Source organism: Equus caballus, chromosome 11, assembly GCF_041296265.1.
Source record: "Equus caballus isolate H_3958 breed thoroughbred chromosome 11, TB-T2T, whole genome shotgun sequence".
NCBI classification, from domain to species: Eukaryota; Metazoa; Chordata; class Mammalia; order Perissodactyla; family Equidae; genus Equus; species Equus caballus.
In genome coordinates this window covers 40,373,159-40,395,742 of record NC_091694.1, presented here as the reverse complement: position 1 = coordinate 40,395,742, position 22,584 = coordinate 40,373,159, and the positions used below count along the sequence as shown (strand labels likewise).

General features: G+C 53.8%; 1 protein-coding gene and 1 long non-coding RNA gene across 8 annotated transcripts in view; one reads left to right on the top strand and one right to left on the bottom strand.

Annotated features, from left to right (window-relative positions):
- Positions 1-6,335: 6,335 nt before the first annotated feature.
- Positions 6,336-7,568, bottom strand: LOC111775696 (uncharacterized). The gene is made up of 2 exons (XR_011423368.1): positions 7,266-7,568; positions 6,336-7,055 (listed from the first exon to the last, which is right to left on the bottom strand). It is a non-coding gene; the product is annotated as an uncharacterized lncRNA (long non-coding RNA).
- The window catches only part of RHBDL3 (rhomboid like 3), a 45,493-nt gene continuing 29,931 nt past the window's right edge, over positions 7,023-22,584 (top strand). For 2 of the 7 annotated variants that reach the window (XM_070227684.1, XM_023653041.2), the window contains exons 1-2: positions 7,845-8,102; positions 9,644-9,667. In XM_070227684.1, the coding sequence (XP_070083785.1) occupies positions 7,992-8,102; positions 9,644-9,667 (135 nt within the window). In that variant the 5' untranslated portion in view covers positions 7,845-7,991. Of the gene's footprint in view, positions 7,313-7,826; positions 8,103-8,423; positions 8,883-9,643; positions 9,668-22,584 lie in introns of those variants that run through there. The other 5 variants (XR_011423367.1, XM_070227685.1, XR_002811622.2 and 2 more) reach the window with 4 other exon arrangements.

Genomic DNA, 22,584 nt, shown 5'->3' with positions numbered 1-22,584 from the left:
CCACTGGGCCCCATTTTGCACAGAGCCACGTTCCTCCTCTAACCCAGCCTGATGGTGTGCAAAGCTGGAGAATTGTGGATCACCTTGGGGTCACTTGAGCCAGCCCCCTATTTCCAACCTGCTTCACTGATTCTAGTTCAGAGGAGGCAGGAGCTAGAAGGGAAGACTCTCATTAGTCTCCCATCTCCTTGGTGATGTGCTTCATGGACTGGGAGGCCAAGCTGAGCTATCAACCATAAGCCCTCTCACCCCTATCCAAGGAGTACTGGATTGTTCCAAAGGAGTGGGAGAGGAAGCAATCAATGCAAAGACTCCCAGAGTGTCACCATCACCCTAACAACCAGCGGGCAGTTTCTATGCAGATTCACACCTTCCTGCCTTAGAACATGCAGTTCTGTCTGTCTTGAATGCATCAAGCCTCATCTGCCTGGCGAATTCCTACTTTGTCTTTTAAGATTCAGCTCCAGTATCACCCACTTGGACCCTCTTTCCTCATACAAGGAAGATAAAATGTAGGTAATATAATGCAAGGTCAAAAGAAGAAAGGGATTCAGAGGAAGGGGTGGTCCGTTTGGGTTGGGGAGTGAGAGAGGCCTTCCGGTAGGAGGAAACGTTCAGCAGAGAGATGTGCACGGCTGACCAGGCTGTTTACTGAGGAGGCAGGACCTACGTATAGCAGAACCTCAGGTCACACAGAGTGACCACCACATGCTTTGCACGCCTCTCTACTCAGTACCTATCACATTGTACCTGCAGTGTTTTTTAGCATGTCTTCTCCACCTGTCTTAGATAGAGCTCATTGAGGGCAGAGACTACGTCTCATTCATCTCTGTCTCTGGAGGCTCAATCTGTAAAGATGTTTGCCGGCAGTGTTTTGGAAGGGAAAATCAGAGATGGCGGGATTTAGATATGGATTCTCCTACTGAAATCTCCTGGTCCCACCCACTTGTTTCACAAAAGACAAAATCAAGGTAAGGAAACCCTGCCTTCCCCAGGGTCACAGGGCTAAATGGTGACAGAGCTGGGATAACAACCCAGGTCTTCTGACTCCCGGGCCTGCTGGCAAGTACGCTCACATCCTGATCTCTATTTCCCCGGTCCAGCCTGGGTGGAAGGGCTGATGGGAAATGAACAGGCTTCTGGGCCAGCGGCAAGAGGAAGTAGGGTTGAGTGATGCCAGCTGAATTTAAGAGCTGGAAGAGATGTCAGAGGCCATCTAGTCTGAACTCTCCATTTACAGATGAGAAAACGGAGCCCCACAGGGTTGAGGTGCTTTGCCCAAGGTTACACAGCAAGCTGGTGGCAGAACTAGGACTAGAATGCAGGCCTCCTAATTCCCAGGAAAGCTGAGAGTTACACTCCCACCCCAGAAACATGACTGCCAAGCCCTCCTGACCAGCTGCTAGCCGAGGGGTAGGTCCCTGGAGTCCCTGACTCTTACAGGCTTTCCTCTCCCTCTCGTGGTGGCACAGCATTTAAGTAGGGTGCATTCTGCATAAATAATAAAGAATGCTTCCCTTCCAGGGAGGGCGGCTGCGTCTGGGCGGGCAGTGTGGCAGATGGTATTTACAGTGTGCACTGAGCAGTTCTCACATAGCCTCACTTGCGCCGTGCGGCTGAGAGATGGAGGAAGCAGGTTTGAGTGCCCATCGTCTCACTCCTCTGCCTGGTGTTTCCAGGCAGCTGCGGCTGCTGTGGCCGCCGCTGCCGCATTTCTCTTCACGGCTGTCTCCCCAGCACTGTTGCCTCTTTCCGTGCTGGATATGGAGCTCCAGGATGTTTTGCTGTTGCCGCTGCTGCTGCTACATCCTCATCATCAGAAAGCCTGCCTCGTGGACCCCAAGGCATTCTTCACGGGAACTCCTCATGGGAGACGGTGCCGGATTAATTGACATTCTTCCCCAACGGAGGCTGAGGAAGTCCTAGGGGGCCACACACTGGGCAGACTTCCCAGGAATTCTGACCTCTGGGAGGCCTTCCTTAGGCCTGAAGAAGTATAAATAGCACAGGTTCATTCATTAAGCAAATACTGTTTGTGAACCTTCGATGTGCCAGGAATTGTTCTAGGAGTTAAGGTATTGCTATAGGCAAACAAACCAAGTCCCTGCCCTCCATGAACGTACACTCTAGTGGAAAGGTCTACCACGGGCCTCGTGGCACATGGCCCCTGGCCCTCCCAGAATGTACGTTTCTTCCACTCTGCTCTTGCGAACACCCTCATGCCTGGTGCAGTGTGGTGGTGAACAAGAGCAAACCTTTCTCCCTCCTTTGGGGACACTGATTGCACCGTACCATAAGAGGAACAAAGCTGATAAACATACCAATGGCTTTTACTCTAAAGCCAGAGACATCCCCAAAGTTTCTGAGCCATACAGCCTGTAGCTACACAAGCCCCACTTGGGCACCCCACTTTAGCCCCACCCAGCTGTCCTGGGAGAAAGTCACTGCAGACAGTGGTCCGGGCCAAGGCATTTAACACATCGGGAGCTTTTGTCTTTCCTTCTTGAAATAAGAAATGTGGTGAGAGGAGTGTAAAATCAAACCTCCTCTGGGCTCAGGGATGTTAGGATCCCCCCTTGTAAAATGGAGGCAGTTGTACTTGTCCTGCTCACCTCAAAAAGGCCGGCTTTTTGAGGATGAAATGAAATGATAAATATGGAAGTGTTTTCTAATAAAGGCAGCAGGCATATAATTGTATTTTTATTACGCAGAAGAATCTTTTCTCCATAACATAAACTTGTTTCTTGTTGGGGGTTGAGAGTAATAACTATGTAATTAGACTTTGTGTCATATCAAGAGACATGCTCTGTTTTTCATTAAACAGACATTTGTTCAGCTCCTACCGTGTGCAATGTTGTGTATTGTGATGGTCGCAAAATCGAATAAGCCACAGCCTCTCCTTCAAGGAATATACGTTCTCATACAAGGAAGATAAAATGTAGGTAATATAATGCAAGGTCAAAAGAAGAAAGGGATTCAGAGGAAGGGGTGGTCCGTTTGGGTTGGGGAGTGAGGGAGGGCTTCCGGTAGGAGGAAACGTTCATCAGAGAGATGTGCACGGCTGACCAGGCTGTTTACTGAGGAGGCAGGACCTACGTATAGCAGAACCTCAGGTCACACAGAGTGTTGGAGGCCCAAAGAGAATCCAGAAACGGGAGCCTGGGGACCAGCCAAGCCCCAAGGAGATGGCAGAGAGGGAAGATGAGACCTGGCAAAGCAGCTGGTAGTTTCCCTGAATATGTGATTGGCTAAATCTTGGAACTGGAAAGTTTCCTCTCTTCTTTTCTGAGCTTCACTTTTGGGCACCCACGCCTCTCTTTGAAAGGGTTTGGTGTCTGTGAACCTAGACATCTTTCAGGAATGATTTAAGTTACTCGGAAAATTGGGGACCCTGGAGTGAGAAAGGAAGAGACGAAAGGAAAGGGGGGAAAAATTGGTTTGGCAGTCTTGTTCTGTTTGATCTGGAAGACAGCGGGCAATAATGGAAGAATGCTGGAGCTGGGGATGGAGGGGTTGGATTCCAAGTGGCAGTCTCCTCCCTGAGCTGCGTCCGCTGTTCGGACTTGCAGACTTCAAACACGACTAGGGGATTCCTGGAAGACAAAAGAATTCAGGGCCGGGCCTTGGATCTCAGTCAAAAATAACTCATGTCTTCATCTCAGGCAGGCAAACGGCTCCGGGCTGTTTGCAGGTTTCTCAGAAGACTGGAGCTCCTCGTGGGGAGAGGGGACGGTCAGGGTCAGTTTAGGTTTGCTTTAGGGAGAGAAAGGGCCTTGAAGGGTGTGGGACACATCAGAATGGGAAACTTGTTGAAAAAGAGGCCAAAGCAGGAGAGGTTCTGGAGGAAAAATCACCCCCGCTCACCCTCTGCTCTGTGCTGCCATTTGCTTTGAGTGGTAATTACAGCCCTTAATGTTTCTTCCCTGGCTTCTCATTAGCTCACGTTGTCTACAAACAAACTCCTCGGCTCCCCTCACTCCCCCTTCCCTCTCCCAGCGGCTCCTCCTGGCTTTCCTGGTTCATCAGTGGCAGCCCCATTGTTCCAGCCCCCCAGGTTCAGAACATCAGTTCCTTAAAAAACCTCCTCCCCGTCTTGGTGGGTGCCTCTTAGAGACTCAGCCCCCCAGAAGCTCTTCTCTCTCCCTTCCTCCTTTAGCCCACTGGGCTGTAATTAGAGGATTATCTAATTTTCTCCCAGGAGGCCAGGGCCCGCGTCTTATTCCCTTTGTATTCTCAGCACCTCGGCCAGGGTCTGGCAAATAATGGACACTGGCAACATGTTAGCTGGATTGCACTCTTGAGCTGCTGCCAACCTAATCTTCCTAAAATGCTGCTCCAGCCCTCACTACTTCTTCATCGCCCGTTGAGCGAGGTCCACCCTCCTCAGACTGGCACTCAAGAACTTTTGTGACCTGGTTCTCACCCACCTGGCCATCCCCACTTTGTGCTCACCCAAGTAGTTGTTCCCCACACTGTCAGTGACTTTCCTATCTGTGTCTTTGCTGCAGTGGTTCCTTCCACCCAGAAACGCTTCCACACTTTCCACTCCACAGCTGTCCTGTCTTTCAAGGCTCATCTCAACAACGTGCTCCTGCACATCCCAACGGAGTTTGACTCTTTGGAATTTGAACTGCTCTCTCCCAGTCTCTTATCCTGTGCTGCGTTGATCTAGAGTGTCTTGTTAGGAACTTTAAAAGAGGTCATGGGTGTGGAGCACTTACAAAATGAAGAGCAGTGTATAAATGGCAAACAGCCCTTGCTTGCTGTCATCTCCCACTAGCCTCTGAGGGCAGGGCCCATGTGCAGTCACCCCAAGGCATCTACAGGTCCCTGGCCCATGGCAGCTGATCAGTGAAAGTGAGTAGGCACCATGCCCAGTCCCTCCTCTGTCCCCAAGATGGCACAGAATGTGCAGGTCCTCTGTCATCTTTGGTTGAAATGGGACAAAAGCTGTCAGAGAGCCTGGCCACTCCCATCCCTCAAAGGTTTCAGGCCTTGGGCCCCAGTTCCCATGTCCCACTGCCTGGGGAGTGGGTTGTACCCAGTTGCAGATTCCCCTGTGGGTAAGGGGTGGAAGGGGCTGGCTGGAAAGGCTGAGGCAACACTGAGGTGAGAATATGGCCTCAGGTTCACAGAGGATGTTGGATGTCACACCTCGTCTCCAAGTCCAGATGGCCAGTCTCCTTCCAGCAGGGGCTGGGGAAAGGGTAGCATTGTCCTGAAGGGAGGCTGCTGGTTAGAGGTCGGGAATTTTCCTAGGAGACTTTTGGAAACACCATGGCGAAGGGCGGTGAAATGTTCCTAAGACAGACAGAGGAACTAGATACCCTTCTGGATACTTCTCAGATGCTCCGCCTGCCCTTTATTCTAACTGCTGCTGCCCTCATGACCTCTTCTTTGGACAGCACCTCCCATCTCCCTATGCTCAGGCCAACCTCCCTCCTGTCTGTCTTCCACACTATAGCTGGAGGGCTCTTGTAAAATATTACTCTCCTGCTCACAATCCTTTGATAGCTCCCTATTTCTCTTACAGTAAAGTCCAAGGTCTTTTCTCATGAAACTCACAGCCTTTCAAACCGTCCCTCCAGGCTGGGGTCCTTACATTGAGCACATTGCTCTAATTTCCAGCCATGCCAAATTGCTTGTAGTTCCCCTCCCATACCTCCTGCTTCACAAGCCCAGCCTCTGCCCATGCTCTTCCTTCTGCCTAGAATGCCTCCCCTCCAGCTTTCCCACTTTGCCTGGTCTGGGGGGGCATATCCTTTGGGAAGCCCTCTTAGACCCACAGGGACCCCCTCCTTTGGGTCTCTATACCCCCAGGGCTTCCTTGGCTGTCACTCCCAATTAAACACTTTCTGGAGGACAGGGTCTGGATCTTAACTACCTCTGTATTCCCAGAGCTCAGTCACTGACACTTAGTAGGAGCTCAGTAAACGTTCAGGGAACTAAACTGAGCTGGCTGAGGTTCCTTCCACCTCAGGGGATCACAGAGCTGGATATGTTGATAAGAGCTGTCCTGGGAATGGAGAAAAGGCAGATTCCAAAGGGCAGCTGGGGTCAGAACACTGCCCAGGGCTCTGGGCATCTCTGCAGAGTGGCCACCCCTTCTTAGTCCTTCTCTTCCCTCTCCCCTGAAACCACCCACTTCCTGGCCCAGGTCTCCAGTCTCAAAGACCTAAGTCACACCCATGCTGCTCCTGCAAATGCTATCAGCAGGTGGGGGGAGGCAGTGACACTGACCTGGGGGCCCCCTGCCACCGCTGGTACCTTGGGGCTTCTTTCCACAAAGGAGTCAGCCTCTCTTCTGTCCCCTGAAGGCTGTTTTCAAAATCACACCCTATGCCGACAGTTTTATTTACAAGGAAATCTTGGCAGGATCTTGACTTGTTAGTAGAGTAGGGATGGGGGGAGGGTGGTGAGAAACAAAAATAGTTGAAATGATCACACTTTCTGCAACCGAGATGAGAATTGGTGTCTGTAGCAAACTCACCTAATTAGAGCGGAGTTAATTTCCTTCTCTGTGTTTAAGGGGAGCAGTCATTGCCGGGTGAGATGGACACGGGTTGGATCCTGGGGCTGGGGTTATGTGTTTGCTTTATGGAGATGAGAGCATTAATTGCAACTTTCACTATCGGAAAAGAGCCTCGGTTTCTGAGAGGGGGAGAGAGGAGCCAAGGGCAGTGAGTGAGTGAGTGAGTGAGTGGCTGGTGGGAAGAGGAAGGAAGAGGACAGCCGTGGTGTGGACTGGGGACTGACTGTCAGACATCACCAGGAATGAGTCCCTGAGCCTCCTGGGAGAGCCAGGCACCTGTCCCAGCCGGCCACTGGCACCGTTTACAGGCAGAGCCTCTGCTTGGGGAGACAGTTATCCCCTGGGAGGTCTTTCCTGCAGGGAACCAGTTCCAATTTTTTTCTTTAAAGATCCTCCATTCCTTTGCTCTAACTTCATTCCTATTAGCTTTAGTTTCTTCACCTCCTCTCTTCCAGCTGGGGTACTTCCCTGGGCTTCCCTTTGTCAACGTGGTCAAATGAAGCCAGGGCACCGTCATAGAGCTCTGCGTGTAGGGGGGGCAAGATTTAGGGTTTCAGACTCCCCTATCTGACTCCTCCCATCCCTAAATTACTGGGCCTACCTGCACCTCCCAGAATCTGAGACCGAGGTGAGGAGAGATGGAAGTGTGGTCGGGGGATCCCGTCCTCCCTGCATCCCGCCCCCAATTCGCTCCCAGTTAACCCCGACGTTGCCAACTTAGTGAAAAGCTCACCCCTGCCTCCTTCACATATCTGCTGCCTCCAAGTGACCGTTAACCCGGTAGGTCTCGGGAAGTGGGCACTGCACAACCCCCACCCGGTGCGGAGAGACAAACCCGGACCCAGGGTGGAGGCTGGTGGTGATGGGGCCAAGGACTGCGCAGCCCCATCCTGGCCACGGGCAGTGCAGCCACTTCCCCGCCAACCCCGCCGCAGCCCTCCCCCTCTCCCGGCCGCGCCGCTCTGACCGATTTGGCCCGGGTGGTGGCGCCCGGGGGTGGGGATGGGGGTGGGGGGGGCGGAGGACGGCGGTCCCCGGGAGCAGCCCCGCCCCCGCCTGCGCGCCGCCCGCGAGGAGTCCGCGGGGAGGAGGAGACTCGGGCGCAGAGCGGGGGCCGCGGGAAGCGAGAAGGGAGCGCGGGGAGCCGCGGGGCCGGGGCCGGCCCAAGGGCGCCTCGCCTCGGAGCCGGGCGTGGGGACCTGGGCGGGGGCGGAGGCGGAGGCCGGCGGGGCCGGGAGCGCGGAGAAGTTTGGCGGCGGAGGGGCCAGGCGTCCCGCGGTCGCGAGGCGGCGGCGCAGGGGCCGGGGCCATGGGGGCGGGAGCGGGCGGCTGGGCTGGCACGGAGGCGGCGCGGCGCGCACAGAGCCCCGCGAGCGGCGCGGACGCCGCGGCGCAAAGTTAGCCCGGCGCCCCGGGACGAGCCCTGTAGCCGCTGGCCGCCCCTGGACCCCGCCTCGGCATGGGCGAGCACCCCAGCCCGGGACCCGCAGTGGCCGCCTGCGCCGAGGCGGAGCGCATCGAGGAGCTGGAACCCGAGGCCGACGAGCGGCCGCCCGCGGCGCCGGAGGACGTGAGTGCTCCCTCCCCCGCCTGGGCAAACTTTCTGGGGGGCACTAGGAAGAGCTGCCCCCGTCTCCCCCTCGCGGGGCAACTTGGAGGTTTCAAGGTGACGCGGGAGCGCCCCGGATTGGCCGGGTCCCCGCGGACGGGAGGGGGCGGAGGGACCGGTCTCCCCCAAACGCGCGCGCCACCCCTTTCTCGGGCTCCCGCGGCTTCCCTGCGGGACGCAGCCCCGGCAGCTGCGCTGGGGGCCTGTCTGCCGCCGGAGCCCCCTCTCCGCGGCTGGTGCAGTGCCCGGGACACGGCGTTTTCCCGCAGAGGCGGCCGCGTCACAGCAGTGACTCCCCTCCCCACGCAGTCGCGACCTGCGGGCTCTCTGAGCCCGGAGAAGGAGCGGGCGCCGCAGAGTTCCCGGAACCCGGCAGCGCAGACCGATCTGGCGACCCCCTTCTTCGCTCCTGGATTAGCTCCCGCCTAGCACCTGCCCTGTCGCGACACTGATTGAAATTCAAGCTGGCCCCTGTCCCTGAACCCTGCCGGAGGAGGGAGAGGAGTGCTGGGAGCGCTTTTACCCCCAGCAGGGGGCTCAGGAGTCCCAGACCGCGTCGGTGCCAGCAACGGTCCCCTGGGCGAGGATGGGGAGGGGCTGCCCCAGAGGGCTTCCCTGCCATCTGCTGCTCCAGTCTCCCTTCCTCTAGTCCAGGGAGCCATCGGTGGAGCGGGCACCGGGGAGTCCGGGGAACTGGAGTTTCTTATGCTTCTCCTTCCCGAGGTTAACCTGCAAATAGAGGTGAAAAACTGGGCAGACACTTTGCCCATCCTCTCTCAGGGTAGGGAGGTGGACGTGAAGCCAGGCCTCCCAACCTACCCAACCTAAGCCAGAAAGTCTGAATGTGCCCCCGGGGAGCTTAACATCTTCCCTGCCTGGCTCCCGTGGTTAAACCTGTCACTTGCTTCTGGCCCCAAGCCCTGGTAGAATCTCATGTACTCGCCACTTAGACTCAGGCTTGGAAGATACTGGGTGGGTTTCAGTGCATTCCGGAGCCCCCTCCTCCCAAACTGCAGGCAAACTGTTAGTGATTATGCAGGGGTGCGTTTCCCTGACTAGGGGTCGCCGGCCCCTAGCAGGTAGAGACGCTACAGCAGGTGTGATGGGATTGCACCTGGGCGTGCGTTCCCAGACCCGGGAGTAGACGTGGACGTTAAGCTTTAGTTATTAGAAGTTATTCGTGGCCCTTAGACAGAGTCGGACGCCTTTATTTAGTAATTGTTGAGAATCACCCTTGTTCTGCTCTCCCCTCCGCCTGCCTGTCTCAGAAAGAGGGACACCCCTCGCTTCTCCGCACCTGAGTTCCCTCCCTTTGCCCAGTGCAGACTCAATTGGGGAGCTCTTCTCAGGTTTTCCCTGGTCTCTTGTGGCGGTTCCCTGAGCCTGGGCAGCAGCTGAGAGTCTAAGTCGGAAACATCAGGGGGCTGCAGAGGCCTTGGTGATAAGTGTTTCTTTCTTTCTCTCCTCTTCCTCCTCTCCTGCATGGCCTCCCTCTCTGCCAGCACTGGAAAGTCCTGTTTGATCAGGTATGTGAGCAGTTAAATGCAACCCCCCCCCATCCTCCCATAATCAGTCGCCCTGCTTGCGTGGGCTTCCCCAGCTCTGCACTCCTGAGATGGCGACGTGGGGAGGGGGGTGTGGCTTAGTGCATCTCTGGGACTGAACACAGTGCTCTGCACGGCACTCCAGGTTTCAGGAGGAGGTGGAGGGCTCCCCTGAGAGATCCTTCCTTCCTTCTTCCTCCCAACTCTACTTCAGCAGAGCTGGGTTTATATCATGTAGAAATTGGACAATGTATATTGAAACCCTGGGACGTTCTCTATAAGCCAGGGGATTGCAGTGAGGCTGGGGAGGTGGGGGAAGGGCTTAGGTTAGCATCTCCTCTCCTCTCTGCCTCCACCATCAAAGGTCTATGGCCACCACTGAAGTCAAATCTCTGCCATCCTTGGCGGGTAACTCACAATACGGACTCTTTTTTTTTATTTTTATTTATTTTTTTAAAGATTTTATTTTTTCCTTTTTCTCCCCAGTGCCCCCCGGTACATAGTTGTGTATTCTTCGTTGTGGGTTCTTCTAGTTGTGGCATGTGGGACGCTGCCTCAGCGTGGTCTGATGAGCAGTGCCATGTCCGCGCCCAGGATTCGAACCAACGAAACACCGGGCCACCTGCAGCGGAGCGCGCGAACTTAACCACTCGGCCACGGGGCCAGCCCCACAATACGGACTCTTTTGAAAGCTGACTCTTCTTGAATTTTGCGGCAGGAATGAGGGAGTTATAGAAAATAGTACGTGATTGTTTGCAATGCCTAGAGCCCAGGTGTGGGGAGCGGAGATGAAAGTGCCAGCTTTAGAATGTGGAAGCGGACATTTGACCTTCAGCAAGGAAATGGTTCTGTTCTTTGCTTGGTACTAGTGTTGAGTGGCGGTGTGTATTTCCTTCTTCCTGCCAGTTCCAGGATGCGGAGGGAGTGGGGGCAAGAGATGTCTCAGGGGCTGGGAATCAGAAAGCGTTGCAGTCCTGGGGTGAAAATGATTGTGCCCTGAAGTTTGTGCAACTTTAAGAGACCAGGCTGGTCGGACCAGAGGGAATGTGTTGGGTTGGAGAGGGACGTAAAGCTGAAAAAGTAGCTTGGATCAGATCATATACTGTTGTAGGCAGGAAAAGCCTTGGAAAGTTTTTTAGCAGGTTTGTTACAGGATCCAAGCAATGCTTTGGGAAGATGCTGTGTGATAGTGAGATGGATGGCAGGGATGAGAAAAACTAGCCGGGAGCCTACTGTGGTGAATGGACACAAGCACCTTGACTGGGAACGTGACAGGAAGAATGGAAAGGAAGAGGGACATGGCGATGGGAAAATTGGAAGATCTTTCTAGACCTGAATAGATGAAGTGAACCACATATATAACTTTGGGATTCTGAACCTAGGAGAAAAGGAAAAGTCAGGGTGGGGCTGGGGGGTTGGCAAAAATGACAACTTTGGTTTTAAACAAGTTCAATTTGAGGAGCCAGCTAAATGCAGATGCCCAAGTGGGACAGAAGACATGGAATTGCAGCTTGGAAGACTTGGCAGTCCTGGGATGGGAATTTAGGGTGTCATCCACGTTACCACAAGGCATGGCTATGGTTTGTGGAGCGTCCGCCGGCTCCTGTCCCGATGGGGTAGTGCATCTCTCCCTCGGCTCTCGGGTACCGCCCACTCTCCCTCTGGCTCCTAAGAGTACAGCAGCTGCTGGCCTGATGCCCTGAGGCAGGAGGGAGCCACCTGCTGCTACTGATACCGCGACCAGCAAGCTGCCAGCCCCTCACACCTCCTGCCAGATTTAGAATCAGAACCTAGAACAAAGTGTATCAGTGTTTTTTTCTCTGTGTGTTTCTCATTTGATTAATTTCCTTTGCCAGTCCCTGTGTGTGTGTTTACATTTTAAAATGAACTGTTTGGGTGAATAGAGGAAAACTTTTAGTAGGAAGAATTTGGAACTGGAGGGAGCGGAGAGAATGTGTGGCACCTAATATTAGCGGGTGGTCTATGAAATCCAATTTCTCTTACTGCAGGGAGATCCTGCATGTCACAAAGAGCATCCCCCTGCTTCTGGGGAGGCCCACCCAGAAACCATTTCGGACAGACAAAATTAACTCTAGGAAAGAAACTCCCCAAACTTACTCTGGAGAAACAGTTTTTTCTTACGATAGGTTCTGCCTTACGTCTCCTCGCCAGCCCTCAGGCGGCCTTAGAAACCCATTTCTGTCGTGTTTCTTCCTATCGGTGCTTTGCATTTAAGGAGAGCTGCTTATGAGCAGGGCTTGACCTCTGGCAGATGTCCAGTCCCTCTACGTCCCTTCCCCCTCCTCTGTGCAGCCGTGCCTGCCTCATTCCCCTGATAGGGCTAAATGAAGAGTAGGTGTGCAGCTTCACAAATGGAAGCACATCTTCAGAAGGACACCAGGTTGTTCGGAAAGCTGCAGTGTCGCATCCTCCCTGCCTCTTCCCCTGGGCTTGCTTAAAGGTAGGGTTTGGTGATTGGTGAGCTTGGTGCACTTAGGAAGGAATGTTCTGCTGGGCGTTGCAGGCAGCCTCCTCACCATCTCATACAGCAATAGGCAGTCCTGACAGGTCAAACTGTGGTGAATGGGGTAGGATTCACATGGCACCTGTTGGAGTCCCTGCAAGCTGATGTGGCCCCGGAGTTCACCTTCCAGAGGTCAATAGAATGGGAGCCTGGCCCTGGTCAGTCCTCCTTGCCTCCTGGGGAACCAGTGATCACCTGGTTCCAAACTGGGATCTGCTGGGACCTTTCTCCAGGTGTTAGGGATGGAATGGAACCAGTCCCTCCGTGTTGTCTGGTTCTTCAGCGTGTAGAGTAGCTTTGACTCAGCATGTAGCTGATTGGACCCCAAGGCTAGAAACCATGACCTTGGCATTTTGGTCCTCCGTGGTCGCCCCTCAACTCAATGGTGAAGAGGCCCTTTGTGGGAATTGGAGGTGAAGAAAACAGGTGACCCAAGTCTCTTGGAAGTTTCCCCAGCCCCACTGGCGTTCTGGGCATTTGTCTCATCTGCTCAAACAGAGGTGTTGCGTGCCATCCGTCCTTACCCCTCCCCGGTTCTTCCCCGTGGGTTCCAGAAGTTGCAGCAGCAGAACCCTGAAGATCTTCACTTCAGCCCCCACACGGCCCATGAATTTGGTTCCATTTGAATTTCTGCTTGACGGAATTGTCTTTTCATATCCTTGGGATGTTAATGATTTTCCTAAATACTAGATTTTAGAGTTACCGTAAGTATTGATCTGTTGTGTATAATAGCATGGTAAAATGGCATTTTTCTATAGTTCAATCTGTTGGGCTTTTCCTTCATGATTCCATCTATTGCTTTGGGCCCAGTTTCCCTCCCTCTTCAGCTCTCATAAATATGAGCTTCTATTTCCTACTACTTTTTCTATGATTTTAAAAAATGTCACCTATCCCTTTACTCTATCAGGATCTTTTTCCTATCCGGTTAGGCCAGCATCACTTATTAAGAAATCTTTTCTTTATATCTTGAGAAATTTTATCATGTGGTGAATTTTTGTATGTGGTTGTGTTTACTTTTGATTTCTGATCAGTTCCACTGATATTTATAGTTTTGACCAGGTAATGTACCCGTTAGTTATTGCTTTATATTTGTTCCTAGGTTTCCTACAGGCTTCCTCTTCTTCAGCTTATGCTTTGATAGACTCACTCTCAGTCCCTTCCTGAACTCCAGGAGGTGCCTTCAAGCACCCAGCATCACATAGCGGGTCAGTGGCAGATGTGTGGCTGGAGCCCTGAAACCATAAAGGGCTTCTGGGGTTGGAAAAATGCCTTCAAGATTGCAAATGTTTAATGAGCAAAAGGGTTTGGAGCAGAGTTCTGTTAAGTCAACAAAGAACAATTGCTTTCAAGATCAAACAAGCAAGAGGGAAAAGGAAGAATTGAAAGTAACACATGTTTCCTTATTTCCCTTCCCTCTGAAAGCATGCATTTCCCAGACCCCAAAACGAGACCCCAACTTTGCTAATCTCCCAGAAGGAAAGCAGACGCGCCTTGACTATCCCACCAAAATTATAAACGTGCGATGGCCGGAACACGGGGCTGCATAGGTGGGCTGCTGGGGACAGAGCCCTGGCTCTAGAGTCAGATAGACCTGGCTTCAGGCCTTACTGACTTTGTGACTGGGGACAAGTGCCATTAGCTCTCTGAGCCTCAATTTCCTCATCTGTAAAGTGGGGACGATCATCTTTAACTCCAGGGGCGACTAGGGGAGTTAAATGGAAGTGGAAACTCTCTTCACACCGTCTGATACCCAGAGGATGTTTGACAGCTGCTTCTTGACTGGGAACCAGAATTTGCTGGGAAGAAGCACAGGGCCACTCCCGAGATCCAGGCCCCACAGGGAAGGTGGCGGCCTCTCTAAACCAGCTCCTCCTCACTTGGGACTCCTGCAAAGAGAGCCACTTCTGAGCACAGAGGGTTTTTCTGCTTGCTCTCCCAATGTCTCCCCTGCCCAGCCCCCTTCCCTCCAGCCTGGGAGTCTTCCCTTGGCCTGACCCTGAAGCCCACCTCCTTTGAAATCCTTCTGCAAGCTGGCTTAGGGGTTCTGGTTGTTGAAAAGAGGTTCAGATGAGACTGCTGAATGCATTAGTAAGGAGCTGCAGAGATGACACTTGCCCAGACACAGGCGTGTTGGTGGCAGTCCCCGGAACACACAGTTAACCGGCAGAGAGGGACTCCCAGAGAGGGACAAAGCCACGGGCTTGACTAGAGTCCTTGCTCGGGCTCTGCACCTCCAACTCTTTATCAAGTGGCCTGGACTCCAGGGCCCTTGAGCTGTGGACGGACTCCCCTCCACCACAAAGCCACCTTCTCTAGCCTGCTCCTGCCCCACTGACCCCGTCAGTCATGCTGATTTAACCCCTTTGTCCCTGATCACTCACAGAAATGCCTTTAACAGCACTCGGGCAGTGGGACCATGGGATCTGAGATTGTGTGCTTCCTGGTTACCTCCCTGACACATAACAGCTTCACACATGTTCCCGTGAATGACAGGGTGAACTGCAGCCCTGCACCTGTTGTCGTGGGTTCAAATGTTGTCCTCTCCAGGAGCACCCTCACCATGGAACTGCCTTGCTCCTGTCGGGCCCTCTCTGGTTGCTGTCCCCTCAAGGACCATGCATTACCAGAAGGTCAGTGGAAGCGTTTTGTCCAATCTGCTCATTTTGCAAATGAGCAAACAGAAGGCAGGACTTTGTGAGGTCGCTTGGTGCGATAGTGTCAAAGCTGGGACTGGAGCCCAGCCCTGCTCCCTCTCTGACCTATGTTCCTGCCACCAGCCCTCACAGACTTCCATTCACTTCCTTGGTGCCCTGAGTGACTAAGGCAGTGGTGAGGACACACATCTGGCTCGAGTCTCAGTCTCCTCCTAGCTGTGTGGCAATGGGCAAGCCAGGTAACCTCTGCAGGCCTCAATTTTCTCATCTGTAAGCTGCCTCCAATGATACCTTCTCCTCCAGGTTGATGTGACACCTATAAGATAGTGTGTGTGTGTAGTGAGCACCTGATAAATATGGTGGCTGTTACCATGTTACTGGAATTTAAAGACATTAACAGTTTTCAAAATAACCTCTGACATGTAATAGTTCCAGGTCTTGAATCAAAGTGTCCAGGTCCGCAGTCTGGGGTTCCTTCCACCCTATCAAGCTGACTTCTTTAGGATAGGAGCTAGAAAACTACATTCCCCCTGAACTTTCTGCAGAGGAAAGAGAGAAGTTTCTGGACAAAGGCTGCCTGAAGGAGTGTTCATGCCCAGGGCTTCCCCTCTGCTCACTGGCTTGTCTGCCTGCATGGCAGAGGGTGAAGGGTGAGGCAAGGCATTGACCACCAGGTGGCCAGAGCCCAGAGCGGGCCTCCTCTGCCTGCTGGGCCTCTAGTCAGTGGTCAACAGTGAGATTAGGCCCAGGGCACTATCCTGTGTTATGGAAATGAGTCAATGTGGATCTTAAGTTGTGAACAACTAGGGGTAGCCACTGACATTGTCCCAGCTTTTTTGAAGCAAGGTACTGTTTGAGTCGGAAAATATTTCTTTGAGAGAGCAAACATTGAGTGTCTGCTGCATGCACATACCTCTCTTGTCTTGATCTCTCTATAGCCCTGTGAGGTGAGTGGTGCTGTCCCCTCTTTACAGGGTAGGAAACTGAGGCCCAAGGGGTTGGGGCTTGCCCAAAGACACAGAGCAAATGAGGACCCTATGCAGAGCAGGTTGTGTGTGTTTGTGCACAAGGCTTCTGGGTGGCCTCTGAGATGGGGCAGAGGGCCACAGGAGGTGAGGGGTTTGGTGACCCTTTGTCCTGCCCCCGCTGCTCCTGATCGGAGGTCTGCATCCCATTCCCCTCCTCCTCAGCTCTCTCAGTGCTCTCTCTTTTCTGGGGAACTAGAGGTACCCTTTGGTGGCTTCCAGGAGAAGCAGCAGGAGGAAATGGGTTTATGCTGAAGGGGGAGAGCTGGGGCAGATGCAAGACCCCCCTCCCTGCTCGGACCCACTGCCACCTCTCCCTGCCTGCAGCTCGCCCAGGACTCCTGGCTTTATGGCTATGACTCGGCTTCAGTCCCCAGTCCCCAGGCAGACGTGACGGCTGGGCCTGGATGAGTCAGCACGGGCATTATGTCAGCTGCTGGGGACCCAAGAGGCCTGCCTCTGAGTCACAGCCCCCAGCTTCCCCTCAGAGTCTGTGCACCTCCAAGGCCTTCTGTGAGAGAGGCTCTGAAGAGGGGGAAGCAGGGCTTTCCGGGGGGCTCTCTCTCAGGGTGGAGAGGGACAGGCCTGGTGGAAAGAGGCAGCTCCCAGCCCACCCAACCCCAGCTTTCTGCTACTGGGGAAAGTCTGAGAGCCCCTCTTCTCCACTGCCCAGGTGTTGAGAGAGCTGGGTAGTTTTCTGGAAACAGGCCGATCGTCCAGCAGCTCAGCCTGGATTCAGGCCAGGATGCCTGCTTCTCTGCTGAATGGAAGGGTGTTTCAGCTCCTTAATCGGCCTGCCAGCCTCAGATCTTGGGGTTCAGCTGTTTGACTTATGGGAAGAGAGGATGCTTAGGGAGAAGCCCCTCGAGAGGGGTGAGCTGCCTGCCCCAGATCCCTGTGGTGGCAGCTGAAAGAACAGAAAGAATGTGCCTGGGAATCCTAGGATCACTGAAGCTTCTCCAGCCATCAGGGACCTGGCTCTGGCCAAACCCCAGGGGAGCAAAGGGCCCCTCATGCCTCCATTTGGGGAGACCCGAGGGCAGGAGGGGTCAGAACCTGGTTTTTAGGAACCGGTCTCTCTTCTTCCCAGGGTGGCTTGAGGTCTTTGAAGATCCATTTCTAGCCCCAATTTGGAGCAGGCCAGATCTGTGTACCTCAGTTTCCTTATCTGTCAAATGGGACTGATCACACTTATTCTAGGATTGATGTGAGAATGAAAGTGGTAAAATATTTATGAAAATCAGTATTTCAGTGTCAGGGGTGGGGGAAAAGTCATGGGAAAGGTATGAGGTAGTTTTCTCTATGGGGTGAATTAGCATCCTCATCTGCAAAGGAGAACTGGAGAGAAAGCTGCTATTCCCATAACCTCACCTCCTGACCTCGGCAGCTGCAGGCCTGGACCTAATTTATGGGGTTGTAAATATCCTTGAATGGGCCAGAGTTCCCTTGTGGGCTCTGGCTGTTGGGTGGGGACAGCTCTGCTGAGCATAAACTCCTGGGCAGCCTCGTTAATTCTGCTCTGCTCGGAAACGGGGTAATGATGCAAGGAGCCGGCAGATGAGCCATGGTAACCGCCCCACCAGGGAGGGGCAGTCTCCTGCATGTTCCCCTGGCCCAGCACACACACCTTGTGGTCATTTCCCAGGGCTCATTCTGGCTGGGTGGACAGAGAGGAGACAGTGGGGCCGGGGATGGGAGCCTTCCTTAGGTTGCAGGTCCCGACCTTTGAGACCTGAGAAGTCTTCACCAGAATGGCACCCCAGGTGCTGCCTGTGAGGTCCTTGAAAGTGCCCATACCCCTCACTGTGGTCCTGGGCCCCTCTAGATCAAGGAGGGGGAAAGGGTCCTCCTGGGAGGCAGTAGGGAATTCAGGTGCTGGGAACAGGGACCAGATATGTAATTGTCCTGGAAATGAAGTTTGTGTAAGTCACACGTAGATAATAGATATCAAATAGATGCGTCCCTTTCTTCTTTCTCTGATGCTTTACTGCTGCTGGGTAAATTCTGAAGCCTTGGCCAGGCTCACTGGCCTGCGGTGGGGAGGGGAGAAGTGGTGCCGCTGTCCTGGGTGCTGAGCAGGCCAATCCCAGCTCCCACGAGGTTTGTTCCCTAAGAGCTCGGCTCAGTGGCCCATTAGGCCAGTCGCTGATCTCTCAGCCGCTCCTGGGGCCTGGCATCCCCCTCACCCCTGTGGCTGGAGCCTGGATCTGGCCGACTTGTATCTTTGCTGGAGGACTCCAGGCAAAGCGTCAGCTGCCTTGAGGGCCACACACAAGATGGAGATGAAAATCTGGTTCAGGACCACTGACAAAGGGGCCAGGTTTCACAAAAGGGAAAAATGACTCTACTGTGGACTTGTACATTTTCCCCAAAGAGTGTTCCATGGAGTGTTGCTTTGAAAAATACTGTGATCAGAGGTCCAGTAAGTTAGGGAAATGCTGGGCTGAACAAAATCAGACAGGTTTCGCCACTGTAAGACCTTGCAGAGCCCTTGTATGGTTTTATGCATCATGCCCTTCCAAAAGGGTTTCCCAAACTCATGGGACCACAGGACACTTATTTCATATACCCTCTTGGGCCTGGTGTTCCACACATTGGGAAACCCTGAGCCAGTTATATTTCATATAACTGACCAGGACAGTGAAAAACAAGGAAGAGGAAGGCTAGGGCAGCCAACCCCCATGGAGGAATCCTGAACTATTCCCATTTTGACCGCTAACTTGCTTTGTGACCTTGAGCTAGTTTCTTTTGCTCTCTGCACCTGTTTCCCATCTATAAAATGGTCATGATGTCTGGCCTATGGTCGATCCTTGGTAAGTGTTTGTTACATGAACGAGTGAGAGGATTGGACTGGGGTCTCTCAAACTCTTTTTTAGCCACAGGATCCTACTGATGGGAGGGTTCGGAGTCTGGGCCCCTCTGCCTGGATGTGAATCCATCTGCACCAACTACCAGCTGCTCAGACTTGGCCAACTCAGCTCTCAACACCTCATTTTTCTCCCCTGTAAAATGGAGCTCACAATAGTGTGTACCTCAGAGAGTTGTTGTGAGGTTTAAAGGGGAGAACATATAACCTATCTTCCAAATTTGGACCGATTTTGAGGGTGGGAGGGGCACTGTTAATAATCATGCTCAGACAATAGGTGTAGTATCAGGATCGTCCGAGGCAAGCCAGGACAGGAGATGACCTGAGGTTTCAGTGAGCAGTGCCTGACATGTGGCAAGCGTTCTACATACATAGCTCCCGTTGTGTTGTTCAACCCGTAGTATATAGAAGGCCAGCACATAAACCAGCTGTGAGTGGGGCTGCTCAGCAATCCCCTCCCCACCCCTCTGGACCTCGGAGTTCCCACAGCCCCTAGAACTCTGCAGAGCAATTTGAAAACCATCGAGCTTCCTTTCAGTGATCCTGGACTGTGAGTTTTGATTCCCTGACCTGCTTCTCCTCTCCCTGGTGTCACTAGGTCCCTCTGACAGCACAGACCTCACCCCCAATGTGAGCTGACTCATCTGATCTCGGATTTCCCATCAGCCCTTGGACTGAGCAAGGATGCACAATAGAGGATCAGCTGCCCCCATGGGCTGTATGGGTTGTGGATTTCTCTTTCCCCAACCCCCATTTGCATATGGTATGCTTGCCTGTGCAGGGATGGGGATGGACCCCCTTCCATCTCCCTGAGAAGGGAGAGTTTGTACCACATGATTGATGGAGAAACTGAGGCAATGTGGTTAATGATCTGCCGAGGATGGCACAGCAGCTTGGGGTGGGGCTCCTTCTGGAACTTCCCCCTACTCCTTGCCTCAGAGACAGAGAAGGAGCCCTAGGTAGCAACAATACAGAGAGAATTTGGTGAGTCTTTTCCAAGCCTAGGTCAAAAGTGAGCCAGGAAGAGGTCCAGGATGGGAGATAGGATGTATGGCAGAGCATGTGTGGGGCCCCAGGCTGGGGAACACTAATGACCCAGAGGATTAAGGGGCCAGAGGGCTGGGTGTTGGTGGGATTAAACATCCCCACGGAGCCTCTCGCATCTCTTTTCAAGGGCAAGGCAAGTGGGCGGGAGCTGTGGGAGGGTCACTCCGTGCCTTTCTCTTCCCCCTGCCACCAGCATCCTCCACTCAGGCTGAATGTGGACTTGGCCTCCCCCCTCCTCCACAGCTCTGGGCCCTATTCAGGAGGCAGCTGTGAGGATGCTCCCGACTCTTGGCTCCCCGCTGGGCCCCTGCCTATGGCTCATTCACAGCCACATTCCTCACCACCCGCAGAACAGCCCCAGTCAGGCTGCCTCAAACCCGCCCAACCCAGACGTCATCCCCAGAGCACCCCACTGCCCAAAGTGGCTGAATCCGGGGTGTGGGGCACCTGAGAGGGGGAGCTTCAGGGCCTTCAGCACATTATTAACAAGGGAATTGCATTTGTAGGGTTTGTTTCCCCAAAAGCTCTGAACCGTGGTCCTAGTTTCATCTCATCCCCCATTGCTGGCCTTGAAGGAGGCCCCAAAGCAGGGGGTATGCCCAGAGGGGTCAGCCAAGGCCCTAAGACAGGGGTGCTCCCTGCTTTGCTTTGAATGAGGCAGGCGGAGCTGGTGGCGAGCCTGTGTAGCCCTGGGCCTTGGAGAGCGCCGCCCTGTTTCAAGCGGCCTCCCACCCAACCCTCCCCCCCCCCCCACCGCCGGAACCCAAGGGGGTGCTCTCCCCGCTTGATAGATGAGGCAATTATGGCTCGAGACGTTCACCCTAAATTACACAAACTGGTTAGTGGCCAAGACAAGAATGAGATTTTGCCTTGTTCCCTGCAGCCTGCCTTAGAAGCTCTCAGCTTCCTTCCGGAGCAGGGGGACCACCTCGCTCCCGCCTCTGCACACATCCTCTCTCTGGCTCTTCCTCTGTGTTTCTTTCTCCTTTTGTCTCCCTCTCTCTACCTCCTGCCTGCCCCCGTGCCCCATGCCCACTGTCAGCCTCTGCTCTTGCCCTCATCTTCCCAGGCTGTGAGGAGGGGAGTGGTGGTTGGAAGGTGTCCTGTGTGCATTTGTGGAGCCTCAGGCTGCAGTCCCATCCCTGCCTCTCCCTCCCCCCTTGTCACCCTCCTTCATCCCTGAGGCCTCGTTATTAGGGTAGTGATGACCCCCCATTGTCTGGCCTGTCTGGCCCTGGCATGAAAGGTAGAGTTTTGGCAGAGGAGGGAGGCTCGGCCTGGTTCCAGCTCATTCTCTGCGGTCTGGAGCCTGTAAGGTGCTTGGAGCAGGCCTGGAGGGCCATGGTGGGGGCTGGGGGCTCAAGGAGCACAGGGCAGCCCCTGTCACTAGGACAACAGCAGGGAGCCCTGGAGGAGGAGGGAGAGGGAGGGAGCAGGTGGTTCTTTGTCTGGAGCTGGAATCAGGGAGAGGGGGCCTTGCCTGATCCCAGCCCCTCCACCCCACTGCCCTCTCAAGCCTCCGAGGCAGCCCCTGGGAGGGGATTGGCGGCCCTACTCGCAGCCAGTGCAGGGCCTTCGGGCTTCCTCCCCCAGGCTGAGGCAGCAGAGACTCCGTGCTGAGTGGCAGACTACTGCCCCCCTCCAGTGCTCCCTGGGCATTTTCCCAGGACTTGGAGCTGCTTTTCGACTCCCACCCCCACCCCTAGCCCCTGTCTGCCCACCTAGCATGAGGGCCAAGTGGGACCAGGGGCGCCAGGCTGAGGGGATGGGAGGGTCCCAAGCACCAGAGCAAGAGACCTTCCCTGGCTGCCATGGCCACTTTCCCTCTCCAGGCTTCACTTTCCTATCTGAGCAATAAGGAGATCAGAACTGTTGTTGTTTGAGGCTCTTTCCTGCTTTAAACATCTGTTTAGAGTGGGCCTGGGAGACGCACAGAGCCCTCGTCTCTCCAAGGTCTGCACTCACCTCTTTGATCCTTAAATATTGCTTCTGAGCAGCAGAGCAGCCCCTGGAGGCTGAAGGCCAGTGGCAGCCAGCGGTGGTGGAGAGGCAGCACTGAGCTGCCTGGGCGTGGAATCCTGGCTCCGCCGCTTGCCAGGCACGTTGCTTAACCTCTCTGTGCTCATTTTCCCGTGCCTCTATTTTCTCATCTGTAATATGGGGATAATAACGGGACCTGCTTCATAATGTCATTGTAGGAGATCAAAGAAATTACATACATAAAGTGCTTAGAACAGTGTATGGTCCCATGAAAACACTCGGCAAATATTAGGTGTTTTTATTCTTAAAGATCTTTGTGGAGCAGGGGTAGGTGAGTCTCCTGAAATTCTGATCCTGTGAACCAAATAGGTGTTATCCCGGAAACCTGGTATTTTGGGTTGTGGGGGGGTGAATATGACATGTGCAGATTTTTCAATAGGCCTCTTTAGAGATGTCCTCTCGCGTTAAGTTCTGGGGAGAATTGAAATAGCCCATGACTTGTGACTCCTGGCTGTTTCTCTTGGTCTGTCTTAGAAATGCTGCTCACAGAGTCAGCCTTCCTAAAATAGTCTTCATTGACCTTATCTAGAAAAGGGGGAAACGTGGGTTTGGTCTTCCGGGCTCCCTTGTCATGCACACACGGACATCCGCAATGTCTGTTTGCCTTTTAAAATCTAAGCAGCCCACCACAGCATCTCCAGGCGCAGTGAATTCATGGGGGGAAGCGCTTTGTGAACAGGAAAGCACTGGGCATCCAGGAGAACCCGTTAGTGTGATTTTCTAGCAGGGTGTGTGTTGGCAGG